This window comes from Sorex fumeus, unplaced genomic scaffold (genome assembly GCF_029834395.1).
Source record: "Sorex fumeus unplaced genomic scaffold, SorFum_2.1 ptg000072l, whole genome shotgun sequence".
NCBI classification, from domain to species: Eukaryota; Metazoa; Chordata; class Mammalia; order Eulipotyphla; family Soricidae; genus Sorex; species Sorex fumeus.
Genome location: NW_026606129.1, coordinates 55,290,379 through 55,305,703, shown reverse-complemented (window position 1 = coordinate 55,305,703; position 15,325 = coordinate 55,290,379). Strand labels below are relative to the sequence as shown.

At 40.6% G+C, this 15,325-nt stretch overlaps 1 protein-coding gene across 2 annotated transcripts in view; it reads right to left on the bottom strand.

Moving 5' to 3' along the window:
* Positions 1–15,325, bottom strand: part of CACNA2D3 (calcium voltage-gated channel auxiliary subunit alpha2delta 3) — a 1,033,411-nt gene that overhangs the window by 83,898 nt on the left and 934,188 nt on the right. For both annotated transcript variants that reach the window (XM_056129451.1, XM_056129450.1), the window contains 3 exons: positions 5,595–5,670; positions 3,051–3,103; positions 360–415 (listed from right to left, as the gene is read on the bottom strand). In XM_056129451.1, coding sequence (XP_055985426.1) covers positions 360–415; positions 3,051–3,103; positions 5,595–5,670 — 185 coding nt within the window. The remainder of the gene's footprint in view (positions 1–359; positions 416–3,050; positions 3,104–5,594; positions 5,671–15,325) is intronic.

Below are 15,325 nucleotides of genomic sequence, written 5' to 3'. Positions count from 1 at the left end.
ATCCATTCACTCAGCCATAGAAGGCCAGTGTGTCTTTATCCTTTAGAATTTTTACTGCTGCTCATGATCTTCTTGAAGGATTCACCTAGAAGGATTCACCTGTCCAATGAATGACCTCAAAAATCTTAGTTAAGGCAACAGGTCAAAGCATACATTCAACATTGGCTGAATAAGGTCCCGGAATTTTTGTTAGACTGGATGGAACTGCACTTAGCACAAAGGGTATCTTTTGCGGACAGAGTTGAAAAATCATCACTCTGGTCTGTGAAACTTTATGTGAGCACATCCCTGATGAAAAGTAGCCAGCGAACCCAGGTTTCTCACTCTAAACTAGGAAATAGAAACCAGTTGTTGCTTACCTTTAGCTGTCATATCTGAGTGCCACCAACTGCAGAGGTTAAATTCCACCAGGAACCTAAACAGGTGATGGAAAAGTTCGATGTTACTTGGTCATTCACAGAACAATGACTGTTATTTACCATCACTCGCTATTAAAATAGTCAGTGGGAAGAAAAGTCTCTTTAACAAATGGTGTTGTGAAAACTGATCAGTCACATGTTCAAAAAAATTATACCCCTATCTGGTACAATGTACAAAAGCCAATTCAAAATCAATTAAGGAACATGATACTAGACCTAAATCCATGAATTATATTGAAGAGAACATAGGAAGAATCCTTCATGACCTTAAGTCTAGAGGTACCTTCAATGATTCAATGTCATCAGCCAAAACAGAAGCAAAGATAAACAAATTGGACTACATCAAATTAAGAAGCTTTTTCACTGCAAAAGAAACAATGATTAGAATAAAAAGATGCTTCACAGACTGGGAGAAAATATTTTTCCACCATTCATCCAACAAAGGGTTAAGATCCAAGATACATAAAGCATTTGAAAAAATAACAAGAAAAAATCAAGATAAAAAAATAGGAAGAAGATATGATTAGAATCCTTCTCAAAGAAGACATGGCCAATAGATGTTTAAAAAAACAGTCTGTATCACTTATGCTCAGGAAAATACAAATCAAAACAATAAGAAGTCACCTCACACTGGTGAGATTTGTTCACACCAAAAAGAACAAAAACAACTAGTGTTGGTGCAGATGTGAGAATAAAGGGACACTTACCCACTGCTGGTGGGAATTTTGATTGCTTCAACATTTTAGAAAAAAATATGAACACATCTCAAAAAAGCTATATAAGTTTTCATATGATCAAGCAATTCCACTTACTGCCATCTACCCCAAGGGCCCAAAAACTATTCAGAAAAGACATTTGCACTCCTATTTTTATTGCAGAACTATTCAAAATAGCCAAAATATGGACAGAACCCAGGTGTCTAAGAACAGATGGAATGAATGGATAAAGAAACTATGGTATTATACACAGGATGGAACACTACTTTGCAATAAGAAAAGATGAAATCATGCCATTTGCTGATATCTGGATGGATTTGGAGAGTGTTGTGCTGAGTGAAGCCAGTCAGAAAGAGAGAGACACATACACAACAACCTATCTCTCATGTGGGATATAAAGGAACACAGTAAGAAAATAACAGTCAAAATCAATGGAGTCTGAGAACTGAGATTACCATGGTGGGCGATAGGATGGTGGGGGAGTAAGCTGTGGAGCCCACTGGTGGAGGGTGTGGTGTTGGAACATTGCACTTATGAAACCATCAGTGTGCAAATGGCAGAATGTTTGGTCTAGTTAGCAACACATTTATTGGTCTTTATCTTGTGAAAAGAAATTTTTATTGTCAATGGCAGCCATGCCCAAAAGTCAGATTTATCTAGACCCAAAGACTGTTGAAAAAATCTCTGCTTATAGGCATAACAGCTTTTAGTTATATTCAGTTAATAGTAAGAAATTCTCTCTTAAAGGGCTTTGTATGCCCTGGTTTGAAAATACAAATAGAATATTTTCTGCTTAGAATATTATCTTGAACAATAAAAGAAACATTCAAAACTTATACTGCAGCACAAACTTGTTCAATTGTGTGGGTGTATGTACATACATGTGTTTTTCTGAGTATATGTAGGGGCAGATGGGACAAACTTCATGAAATTATACCACAATGCAACTTTAAAAAAAAAACACCTCAATTGTTAGTAAAGAATGCAAAAGTAATACAAAATTATTCTCCGACTAAATGGAAATAGATCAAAATGCAATCATTTCTTTTCCAGACTCATGTAGCAGTTCACTTTAATCAAAACACACTCATCTGTTGCCATATTTTGTCTCTTATAAATATGTGGAACTTACTCTTCACTTATAACTTTATAAATGAATAACTTGGTTACTTTAAAGCATTGAGGAAAACAATGTCTGTTCATCAAACCAGCAAGAAAAATGCCTTTAACGCCCAGATCTAAAGCCTTAATGGGGAAAATAAAAGTGAACGAGTTTGGTATAGCCTAGTCTAGTTGAGTTGTTCATCATGCCTGGAATCCCTCCCTTTCGTGTGACAACCGTATTTCTGTAATGTGTCCAATATCTTGTCTGGAAGTCAAACCTTTCATCTTTATGCCAGTTCAAGTCTGACCAAAGTCACAGATGCATCCAGCACCATCCAAACGGGACCTTAATTTGACAGAGTAAACAATTAAATCCCACCTGAGGAAAGCCCTCAGCCCCTGGTCTGTACTGTATAGGCCCCACCCCCAACCCTGCACATGTCAAGACATCCCAAGCAGCACAGTGGACAGTCCTGGCAATTTGTTCCTCTGACCACAGCCCACCCAGGCTGCATTAAAAACAGCCAGACAGCTATGTTAAATTTAACAGTAACCACAATAAATAAATTTGGTTTGTGTATTGCAAGCTGTTAGTCTGCTAAACAATGACATAAGGGAATAAACAGGGACCAAGAATAACATAATAAAAGATTTTTTTTGTTTCAACATTCAATATCTTGAGATGTTCAACAAAGTAATCTCAAGGTATTATGAATCTGAGTAGGAGGCACAATCTCACAATTCACTTCATAAGACAATTGAAAAAAAAAAGCAATAGTACTTTTTTTTTCCAGTATCAAATTATACTTACAGGACCAGTTCTGTCATTATCCATTTCACTGCAGCAAGGAAAGCATTATAAGGCTGAAGAGAAGAATTCAGTTCATTAAAAAGAATGTGTCACACACCAGCTTGGTAGTTTAACTTAAGGCTTTACATTAAGACAATGTTATTCTTCTGCAGAGATTAATATCATGTTAAAAAACAGTAAAGTCCTAGGTAGAGGAAGAAAATGGTTGGATACTGTATCCCAAAACTAACATTTTAAAACTTTGAACTCCCCTGTAGTGAGATGTGATTTACAAGTAAAATAAACATGATCTAATATAAGGGTTATCTCTGGGAGGAAAAAGGAAGTTCAGCAAATGATGCTTAAACCTTCACCCTCTAGGGGCTAATATTTCGCAGCTTAATGCTGAGGAGCCGGAATCATGTTAACTAATTTCAAATGGCAATTCACAGGCTGCTCTGAGAAGGGAGGCTCCCTGGGCTACATCACAGTGTGGTGTTCAGCGCAACAAGCGAAAATTGCATAGACTTGATTTTAATGCTGCCCATGAATTATGCAGGAGTCAGACTGCCTTTTCTCACACTTACATATTTGGAGTTTAAAAAAATGATAACCATATAAACATGTGATTTTATCCTTGCAGAAAATCCCCTTTACGCTATAAAAGAAGGCATTGACAGCCTAATCTTTATTTCAGAATATTTTAATTAAAAAAAGCAGTTGGATTGTTTACTCTGTGATATTTCCTATGTGGATAATTCAATTTCCTGAATTCTGGAAAATACCAAGTCTCCCCCTCAGTCGTTTCTTTGTACCTAGGTATGCCAGATATGTGCATGGTGGGCGGACTGGAAAGACAGGCAGTGACACTGGCAAAGCTCTGGCCCCAGGTGGCTGGTCCAGAAAATTCTCAGAACCTTTTGTGGTCATGTTTGGGTATCAGAGAACTCAAAGGTCAAATCCTGGTTTCTGAAGAGAGGGTTGTTTTAATCCTACCTTCTGAGAATTTTAATGATAAAGGATCCAAGGAGGAATGGGGGGATTATCCTGTTTTAAATAAAACCAGAACCAATGTATGTGCCTCTAAACCATTCTTGAAACTTCCCTGTTTCAAGCCAGTAGGTAAATGAAGAGATAACAGTCTCCCGGGGTTCCTCCAGGCCACCCAGATTTCAGACTGGAGGTGCTGTGCTCAAGGAACAAGAGTGTGTCAGCTTCATTCTCTGGGTCTTCAAGCTTAGTGGATAGTGGTTCTGCCATTGTATTTCTTATAGCTTGAAAAATATTCATCTTTCTTCCAAAAAGTGGTCAGACTAAGAGAAGTTCCATGGTTCTGTAAGGGACTAACATTTCAGGAGGTCCTTGGTAGTGGGTGAGAAGGAGGAGAGAATGAATGAAGGGATTAAGGGGATTCAGGGGTAGAAAAGGGCAAGCACAGGGCAGCTCACCCTAAGGCCAGGGGGAAGGGCACTCAACTGTCTCTAACCAGACATTGGCTCAATGCGTGTGTAAACCAAGAGATTATGTAAATTGGGGATTAAAAATGTAAATGAATATCATTCAGAAGGATTAAAACCATTGAGCTTTTAAGCCTAATGATGAAAACATATCTTGGGAACATTTTAAGCCTGGAAATATTCATGCTAAGGTTAGGGAAGTTGGGTTTGGAAAATCTTGTTGGTTCTCACTTAAAAAGCTTTAGTTCTTTGCTGCCTCTCAGAAATTTTCCAGCTCTGAATCATGTCTCTCTCCATGTAGAAGTACCGTATTAACTATTTGGTTTTTAAATAATTCATTAGTATAATCAATCTTACATCTGTGAGAATGCAATATATTTATTCTTTAAACCAAAATATCTCTTAAATTTTGTGTTTCAAACCAAACCTAGGTTAATGTCTGGTATTTATAAACAATAACATGTAAAGATTATTTCTATACCTTATATCAAAACTATCAAGAATTCTATGTCTGCTTTTTTCCCCCTATATATTCAGGTTTATAGTGGAAAAACTTACATAGTTTATACAATTTAATTATCTTTTTAAATTGGGAGTAAATTATAACTGCACTTCTGGCCGTCTGAAAGGCAGTTTCTAGAGCTGCAATAGCTGTGTTGATGAATCTTCAATTGTAACATTATCTATGGAAATAGATAACTGGGAAGAGGACTCTGAAATGCCTCAGCAGCAGCAGATTTCTAAGGTAGAAAATACAGGAGCAAAATGAGCATTTGATCATAAACTCATAGCTCCATTATAAATCAAAAAGAAGATTTGTATTGAAATTTTTCCTTATAATTATAAGAATAATAAGAACAATTTATCTTCCTTTTTTCTCGCCATCCAAAGCAGGCTGCTGTATTAATACAGACGAGACTTGCTGTCTCTTTGTTCTTTATTGAATCACTGGCTTTGGCTATAAGCAAAAGTGGTTTTTCCTTAAACGGTTAAGTCAAGAAATGCTGTTAAACACTGTTTTGAGAAATGTAGATTTGTTTTAAAAAGCTTAATAAGAGATGATCACCAGGGAGATAGAAATATTCTGTTTTGGGGAGATTGTACTTACATCCAGGAGACCCCGGGCACCATCACTGCTCTCCTTGTTGGCTGGACACATGGCCTGATAGTCATAAAGATTGATTCTAGAGGAAAGAATGACAGGAATCATTCTACAGGAAAGAATTTTCTAGAATCACTATCTAGGAAAACCGAGGGACTGAGGGATTCGGTAACCAGGCAGGTGAACAGGCACATTCCTACCAACCAGTGCAGGAGAGGCCACCATAAATTATTGCAGGTCTACCAAGGACATGGCAAACTCAACACTGGTGCACAGCCATACCACAATGGTAATTTAAGAAAAGGGGATAAAAGGAAATAGGAAAGACCTGAGAAAAAAGGGAAGAGAAAACACCCAAATTAAAGAATGACCCTTGAACCTCAAATATGGTGACCCTAGGGAAAACATACAGGCTAATCTGAGTACAGCCGATGTGGCCTCAAACCCCAAATGGAAATCCCAGAATCGAAACCAATAAAAAAAGGTTAGAAATAAGATAAAGTTTGTGTCTCAAATAAAGGGGATGGAAAGAAAACAGCAGTTTATGATTCAAGAAAAACATTTCCCCCCATTGGTAATAAAAGAATAGTTCTCATTCCAGTTATAAACTTGAATTCCTTGAAGTTTATTTTTATTAATGTTATGTTTTACTTTATATGCTTTATAAATGTCCTGAATATTTTCATCAGCAACTTTACAAAGCAAAAGAGCACAGCAGTCTGGTGGTGACTCCTCAGTTTTTATTTATCTATTTATTGTTTTGGGACCACACTTAAAACTCAGTGGCTCTGAGCTCTGAGCTTCTGGCTCTGAGCTCAGGGAAGAATTCTTAATGTGGGTCAGGGAGTAAACACTTCAATAGAAGGTCTCTGAGGTAGAACTGAGGTGGGGTCTGCTTCATGCTGATGCCTAGAACCTCAGAGCACTCAGAACAGAGAAGGCATTTGGCTTTAAAGGTTTGAGAATGTGAGTCTGGAGTTGAAAATGACAAATGATACTGAAGAACCAGTTGCAGCATATGATAGGAAGGTCCTGTCCCCTTGACTGCATGACCAGGAAGACCATCACACAAATACACAGGAAACAAAGGGTGAGAAGTGGGCTACACCTTGTTATCAGCCACATGTGATCCTGTCAAGAAGAAAACTGGCTCCTGACATCACTTCCCAGGCAGACCTGGATCACAAAGCCCAAGAGCTGTGATCTGTGGCTGCAGAACCTGCCAGCAAGTCTCTGGACTTTCACATTAGAACAAGTCTTTTAGCCTTGTTCATTGTCCTCTGCTTTTTTTCCCCCTCATGCAAAGAGAGCAAATTTCTTGAAACAGAACTGAAGCTCTTGAAGAGTCACCTCTGTCTTATTCTTCTACTGTCTAACTCAGTGTTTCCACTTAGAACCTGGACACTGCTGGTAGGAGAGGCAGCATGGTTTGTGTGGAGCATGAATGTTCCTGGAGGTTTATAGATGTAGATGCAGTTGGCATAGTTTTAAAGGTTCTGACGGCCAGAGAGATAGTCCAGTAGATAGACACATGCTTTCCATGCAGGAGGCCTGAGTTTGATGTGGTACCAGTTCAATCAAGGTTCCTTGTGCACTGCTGGGAATGAGCCCCAACTCTGAGCATGGAGTAGTCCCCAATATTATCAAAGATTGTCCCAATACATAAATAAATAAATAAATAAATAAATAAGGACTGGTTCTACTATTTATCCAGGGCCAAATCTTAAGCAGTTTGCTTATCCTCTTCTGAGGTTTTACTTTCTCTCTTACAGAACTGTTGAGATTTCAATAATCAGGCATGTGGAATTATACTGAAATATACCATATAGTGTAATAGTCTCCTTTTGATCCTTATAACAAAAACTCTAATTCTGATGTTTGTTACAGTTTGGACTCTTAAAACCAATACTATTGCCTGAGGCTCTACTGACAGCAGTAAATGACCAATTGGTTAAAATGCCAGCTTTGAAGTAATATCTGGAACTCAAATCCTATTTCATCTACATATATTATGCTCTTTTTTTCACTCTTGTGGTACCTAAGTTGCCTAATCTGTAAAGTAACAAGAGCAATGGGGACCTTAATGGGTGAATATAACAATTGCATGAGATTTTAAATGGGTTGCTTTTAGCAGTGTCCCTAGTATAGAGGAAGCACTGGACAGAAGGCAGGGTTGAAAATTCTGTTATGATTCATGGGAATGATTTTCATTGTCATAATTAATGAATAGGGGTGGTTTTTAAGGCTAAGGGAAATGACTCAGGTTATACCCTGCTGGCTATTGGACTGATGGGCATCCTGGTTTTTTTAGTTCATGGGTAGCTATGACAGTGTAAAACATGTACTCGTTATTACAGTGGAAGTCACCTCTGAAGCCAGAGTAATTATCAAGAGATGATTCTGGAATGTTTCTCCATGATCTTTTAAGCTGAGGATCATGAAACAAAACTGGCATCTATGAAGCTCTATTTAGCAGCCAAGAGCATAAACTCCTTCGAGACACCTTAAAAGAAAGATATGAGGGAACTGGAGAGTGGGTAGAGTGTTTGCCTTTCACACAATTGACAAGTGTTTAATCCCCAGCATCCCATATAGTCCCCTGAGCCTAGCCAGGAATGATCCCTGTGAGGAGAACCAAGAGTAAGCCCTGGGCCTCACTGAGTGTACTCCCCCCGAAAAAAAAATTGGAAAAGAAAAAGATAAGATATGAGTAACTCCTATTACACAGAGGGACAAACCAACTGCCAGCCACTCAAGGGAATCAAGCTTAATCTACCTCCCATGGCTTTTTGCTGGGTGGCAGGCTCTGACACACTATAGGTAATGCTCCAAATTCACACCTGTGACCTATTCCAGGCCTTACTGGAATGCCACTGGGAATGTAGCTCAAAATAAGGTCTCATAACTAATGTTCGGATTCAATTTTCAATTCAAGCTGTTCATGTGGTCACCTAGAGAGGCTGGACCAGCTAGCAGAGCTAAGGAGAGCCCCTTGTCATTGTATATGCCCTGATGTGTGGATGTAGGAAGCTCAGTATTTTCATGGGATCCTTTTTTATCAAGGCTCTAATTGACTGGCTGGGGCCAAACTCACTTGGACTGTGGCAGCCCACGGTTCTTGCCTTTCATTTCCCAAGGCAGCTTTCCTGATCCAATTGCCATAGAGGAGGTTATTCAACAAGACTTCCCTGTCTACTCCATGCATACACAGCTTTAACTAGATGTTGCAGAAAGAGAGACTTCCAGATTATTACCCTTTTTGAAGTGATTTTGTTACTGTTTTAAATAACTCCATTTTGTGGCTACCTGTATCCTGTTCAGCTGATTATAGTTAAAGAACACGATAATTGCCTGCTTTCTTTCTGCTCTAAAATAAGCCCTAAGCTTGTGCCCTGCCCAACACTGGGCTGTGCACTGCTGCACTTAGCAGCAGGAGTTTATTCTTATTATAGATAACATGCCTTAATCCCCATGACATCACCACTAGGCCACTACACAACAGTGACAGCGGGCCCCAGACCTTATCATTAGCATCTCTGTGCTCCCCAGAGGGGTCCCTTTGAAACTTTGACAGAAGGCAGATAAGGTCTCTGAAGAAGAAACTCAAAGAAATGCAAACAAAGCCTGGGTAACCCTGCTTGCCCTTGAACCGGGTGGAGCTTCAGCATATGGGGCTCATGACATGAGGGCTTGTCAAAAGCCATTTTGCTGATTCTGATCTTTCCTGGCTAGACAAAAATCATGACCAAGAAAAATATTTCTTCTAAATATTAGAAGGTTGAATTTCAAAGACACAAGCTAAGCTCACTTAGGCTTGTAAGTACCTGTAGGGACCAGGTTTGTAAAAAGCCTACTATGTGCCCATAAGGCCAAGAACATTACCTGCAATAACTCATTGAAGTAGTTCATTTGCTTCAGCTGATTTTTCTAAGACCAACCTGGAAATAGCTCATTGTTTGCAAATAGAGCCCTAAAAGCAGAATTAGGAGGCAACTGCCACAGAGACCTACCAGTTAGATTCACATTTAACCAACTCTGAACGTAAAAGTATGAGAAACAAAGCTATCCAACAAGGAATAGAATGTAAAAATAAGTATTATTTGTGCTGCAAATGTGTTCTCAAGGGCAAGTTTCAAGAGATAGGGCATGAAGCACAAACACAGGAAATTCTTAACAAAAGGAGTTTTGCCCTGGGATGCCTAATAAAGTCTTACTTTGCAGAAACCAAGAGAATGAAAAGCTCCATCTGCCAATGTGGTGAAACACACAATCTATACACTTTCCCTTCTTTTTCCTGTGCATCTGTCACCATCTCAACCCCTAGAGACTCCGGACAGATACTGTACTCTTCTTTAAGATCAGCATCACACAGACGGCCAAGTTTACAGGAGACTGGCACTGCTGCCTTCCAGCCCTGGTCTGAAAATCTGTGAAACAGATCTAGTTAATGAGTGCCCATAATTAGCAGAAACTAAGCTAAGCATCATATAACTATGCTGGCCAGGAGCACAAGACACAGGGTATCCAGATCACTCAGTGTCCCTTGAGAAACATACTCACTTGTTCTGTAGCTTAAACCTAGAGTCTACTAGCACTAAGTGTCTTCCATGAACAGGTACTGACAATATACAGAGAGATGCAGATACTGATTATTTCAGCATCTCAGCTAATAAAAGCAATGAAATAAGAAGTGTCAATTATTTTCTGCCAGTCAGAGAATTGATACCTCCAATGTCAGGAACTGGGGTGAGCACTGACCAATCTGATTTCAGTGTTTATATGAACATCAGGCATATGCACATATACCAAGAGGTAATGGGAAGCCTCAGTGGGAAGGGTGCCATGTGCAAGACAAGGGGCAAAGCCTCAGATGAAACCAAGCCTATTGGCCCCTTGATCTTGGAAATCTAAATGCCACAAGTTTGAGAACATATACTTCTATTTCATTTATTTTCTTGTTTTGAGATGCCTGGTGGTGCTCCCTCTATGATAGAGGAATATATATATATATATATATATATATATATATATATATATATATTCTGTGGTGTCAGTGTCCTTGTCAACATAAACTTGGCCATGAGCATTGATTCATTCGAATGTCTAACAACCCAAATTGGACGATTACACTTGAAGAGATGTGGCTCACTGCTGGCAGTTTCTATCTTCATTGTCTATGCACCAACATCCAATAACAAAGAAGAAGAAATTGAGAAGTTCTACATGGAGCTGAAGAAGTCCTATAATGAAGACCACACATTCTACAAGATCATTGTCAGTGATTTTAATGCCAAGACAGGACTGAGAAGATCAGTCAAAGAACTCCACATTGGGACCCATGGCCTAGAAAGGAATGAACAGGGTGAGAGACTATCTGAGTTTATCATGTTGACCAAAACCATCCATAATAAGTCACAGTTCCAGAAGGTTGAATCTAAACGTTGGACATGGGAGTCTCCCAGTGGACGATTCCACAATGAAATTGACCACATCATATTCAACGGACAGTTTTGCCTGACCAATGTCACTGTTGTCCCAAAATTCCAAACAGGATCAGACCACCATCTTCTTTTTTTTTTTTTTTTTTAATTTTTTTTCCCCCTTTATTTTATTTTATTTTTTTTTAAAGTTGTAGATTTACAATTTTTTGTGCTTTGGTTTCAATTATACAATGATCAGATACCCATCCCTCCACCAGTGCCCATTTTCCACCACCATGGATAATATCCCTCCCACCCCCATCCCCCCATCCCCCCGTCTCTGTGGCAGGGCAATCCCCTGTGTTCTCTCTCTCCTTTTGGGTGTTGCAGACCACCATCTTCTTTGTACAAAATTCTACTTCACAGAGTGGGGAGAAAAGGCTGCAAAGTTTAAGAAGAGAACTCCCAGAATGAGCACCAACTGGGAGTTCTTTGGCACTATTGTGGCAACATGGGAAGATGCCATTGTTGACAACATTGATGAGGAATACGATCAGCACCTGGTTCAGCACCTCCATGATTGTGCGAGGAACGTTGAGAGAGAGATAGCCACAAAAAGACTACTGTCTTCGAAAACTCTCGAGCTCATTCGCCAACATGGCTTGGCGCAAGCCTCAGGCAACTGCAAGCGAACATCTGAGCTCACAAAGCAGTGCAGAGAAGCGATAAAGGAAGACCTCAAAAAGAGAAGAGCAGCAGTGCTGGCAGATGCGGCAGAAACTGGGCAAAGCATTCGCAACACCCGCCTGTCCTTTGCCAACTACAAGACCAAGATGACTGCCCTCCGACGTCTTGATGGAACTATCACATCTTCCAGAAGGGCAATGGAGAAGAATATCCATGACTTCTACTCGTATCTCTTTGACAGCCAAGTCCACCTGCCCACATACCAAATTCCGCAGGATGGATATGTCATTCCCAACATTCTCCCTTCTGAATCCGACATGCCATTTTGTCAGGAACGAAGCGAACAGCTCCCAGCCCAGACAAGGTCAGACCCGAATACCTGAAGAACCTGCTGTCAGTTCTCATCAATACACTGGCTGGGCTCTTCACACGCTACCTATCTGAATGCAAGGTTCCATCCCAATGGAAAACCAGCAGGACTGTACTACTGTAAAATAAGGGACACATCCACAACATTGACAACTATCACCTGATCTGCCTGTTGTCGGTCGTCTACAAGCTGTTCACTCAAGTCATCTCAAATAGGATTAGCAGAACACTAGATGAAGGACAACCATGTGAGCAAGCCGGATTCTGAAAAGGATTCAGCACTATCGACCATATCCACATGATAACCAAGCTCATTGAGGTTTCTTGGAAGTTCAAGATGCTGCTCTGTCTAATGTTCACTAATTTAAAGAAGGCCTTTGATTCTGTTGAGAATGAAGCAGTCATTGAAGCCCTAGCCAAACAGGGCGTTCAAACTCAAAACATCAGGATCCTCTGTGAGCTGTATTATGGATTCACTACCAGGATCTCACCATTCTACAAGGAAGTGATCATCCATGTCAAGAGAGGGGTTCGCCCAACCCTTGAGAACATTATACGAAGACTGGAATGGGAAGGAATGGAAGCGAAGATAGATGGTCGGCAACTACACCACCTCCACTTTGCTGATGACATCGTTCTAATAACACCAAACATTAGCCAAGCAGCACAAATGCTGGCTGACTTCAACCTTGAGTGTGGAAAGGTTGGACTACAGCTGAATCTCACGAAGACGATGTTTATGACAAACGGTCTCGTTCCTGACATTCCATTCGCTCTCAATGGAATGAATATCTCCAAATGCAAAAGTTATGTGTACCTAGGTCGAGAAGTCAACATGACGAAAGACCTGGCACCTGAATTGCGCAGGAGGAAGAGAGTGGCTTGGAACACCTTCAAGAGCGTGGACGAAATAGCTAAGAGGATAAAGAGCCTCTGGCTCCGGCCAGATCTCTTTGATTCCACTGTTCTTCCTGCATTAACATATGCCTCAGAGAGCTGGGCCCTATTAAAACAGGATGAGAACACTATTTGGGTCTCCCAAAGAGGAATCAAAAGAGCTATGCTTGGAGTATCACGCTTCACTCAAGTGAGAGAAAGAATCCGGAGTTCCGACCTCCATTGACAATTAAGAATCAGGGATGCTGTCTCATTTGCCAAGGTGTCGAAAATCAGATGGGCTGGACACATAATGCGATTTCGAGATGACCGCTGGACTAGAGTCATTGCCAACTGGATTCAACGGGATGTCAAAAGATTGCGTGGCTGCCCACCTACAAGATGGTCAACTTCTTCGTCAAGACCTTCAATGATCAGTTTGTGGCCCTTTGTTTTCCTGGAGCGAGAAGATGCCATTGGGCTGCACTAGCACATGACAGGTACAAATGGAGATGTTACTGGTGCCCGCTCAAGCAAATTGATGAATAATGGGATGTCAAGTGATCAAGTGATAAAGATACATTATATATATATATATACATTATATATATATATATATATATATATATACTGTTGAAGAGCCTGGCAAGCTAACAAGAGTATCCTGCCCACACAGCAGAGCCTGGAAAGCTACCTGTGGCAGATTTGATATGCCAAAAACAGTAACAATAAGAGTTCTCATCCCCCTGACCCTGAAAGAGCTTCCAATATGGAAGCATTAGGAAAGACGAGTAAGGAGAGGTTTCTAAAATCTCAGGGCTGGGACACACGAATGGAGATGTTACCGGTGCCCGCTCATGTAAATTGATGAACATGGGATGACAGTGATATATTGTTGGTGCTCCAAATCTATACCCATCAGTGCTCATGGTGCCAGGGACTGAAATGGGTATCTTTCCTGTCAGGCACGAGCACCAGCCCTTTGAGCCACCTCCCCAATCCTGAAAACATAAAATTTTCAATAAACCCATATAATTTGGACGATTTCATTATGGCAGCAAATAACTATGGTATGATTCATTCACCAGCTAGACAGGAGGACTCAACAGACCTCAAGGACAGGCAGAATTTTTAATTGTCCCTAAAGCTGGCAGATCTAATCAATGTGAGGGCTTCGGGAGAACTCAGCATCAGAACAGGCCAGAGCATTATGGTTCCCCTGAACCATATCTGTTTTGATCCTGGGAGCAAGGTCACCTGCCTGGGTGTCTGGGAGCCTACCCAGTCAACAGCCTGTTTGCCACTCACCTGCCTTGTCTCTAAAAATATGCTCTCTCTACTTGCTAAACTGAAGGGGGAAATGTAATCATGATTAATCCCACATAAAAAGGATTAAATTTCTTCTGCCTCTTTGTCTGTGTAAGAAATAGAAGGAAACAGCTGACTTCTGCTTGGGGAACGAGTTAATATAAAGCCCATTTGAGGCAAGAAATCTGAGGGCTGCAGGAACTTCCCTGATCTCTGCCAAGTCCATAAAATCTCCTTTTCCTAGCAACTGCACTAAAACAATGCCAGGTTGTGCCTAGAACAGTGCAGGGTGGGGAAACTGGGGAACAGAGGGTGAGAACTTAGGAGTGTTGGTATTGCTGGAGTTATAATGTTTAGCCTAAGTCCCTGGGGATAAGAGGGTGCTCTGCTTTCATGCAGGGGTCAGGTTCACAGGTGGATGGATGAGTGAGAGGGTGGCTATGACCATTTGTGTTTTTGGACCACTCTGGTCATGCTGAGTGTGTAGGCAACCAGGATATATAGTCACAGTCTCCTCTCCTGTGGGTTTATAAAGTGCATATCACAGAAGGTCAGCTTCAAGATTGAGAGAACTTATGCAGCTGAAGCAAACTGGATCATATTATGGCAGTGATAGCATAGCTTCCCAATATCAATTCTCCTCTACTTCCACTCAGAATCCCAATGATGATTCTCTACATCTACATATTTCCCACGGATATCTGTCAAAACCAAGTGACTGTACAAATGGACTGTCTTACTGGGAAAGTAGGGCTAGGGTGTGGGATATTGGGCTACACCCAGCAGTGCTAGATGGGGGCAGGGATTATTCTTGGCTCTTTGGTCAGGAGTTATACCTGGTGATGCTTGAAAGTTGTATATGGTGCTAGGGATCATCAATTAGAATTGGCAGGGCACAGGGCAAAGTCCTTAACCCCTCTTCTATCTCTCTGACCCTAGAATTTCCTTTATTTTTTTTAAGTAGAATTAGCTATTGATAGATATACACTAGACTCCAAGTTTCATTAAAACAGTTTCCTTCTCAATCACTTGCAGCAAAATAAGCATGCATGTGGGGGGGGGGGGAAAATCTCTCTA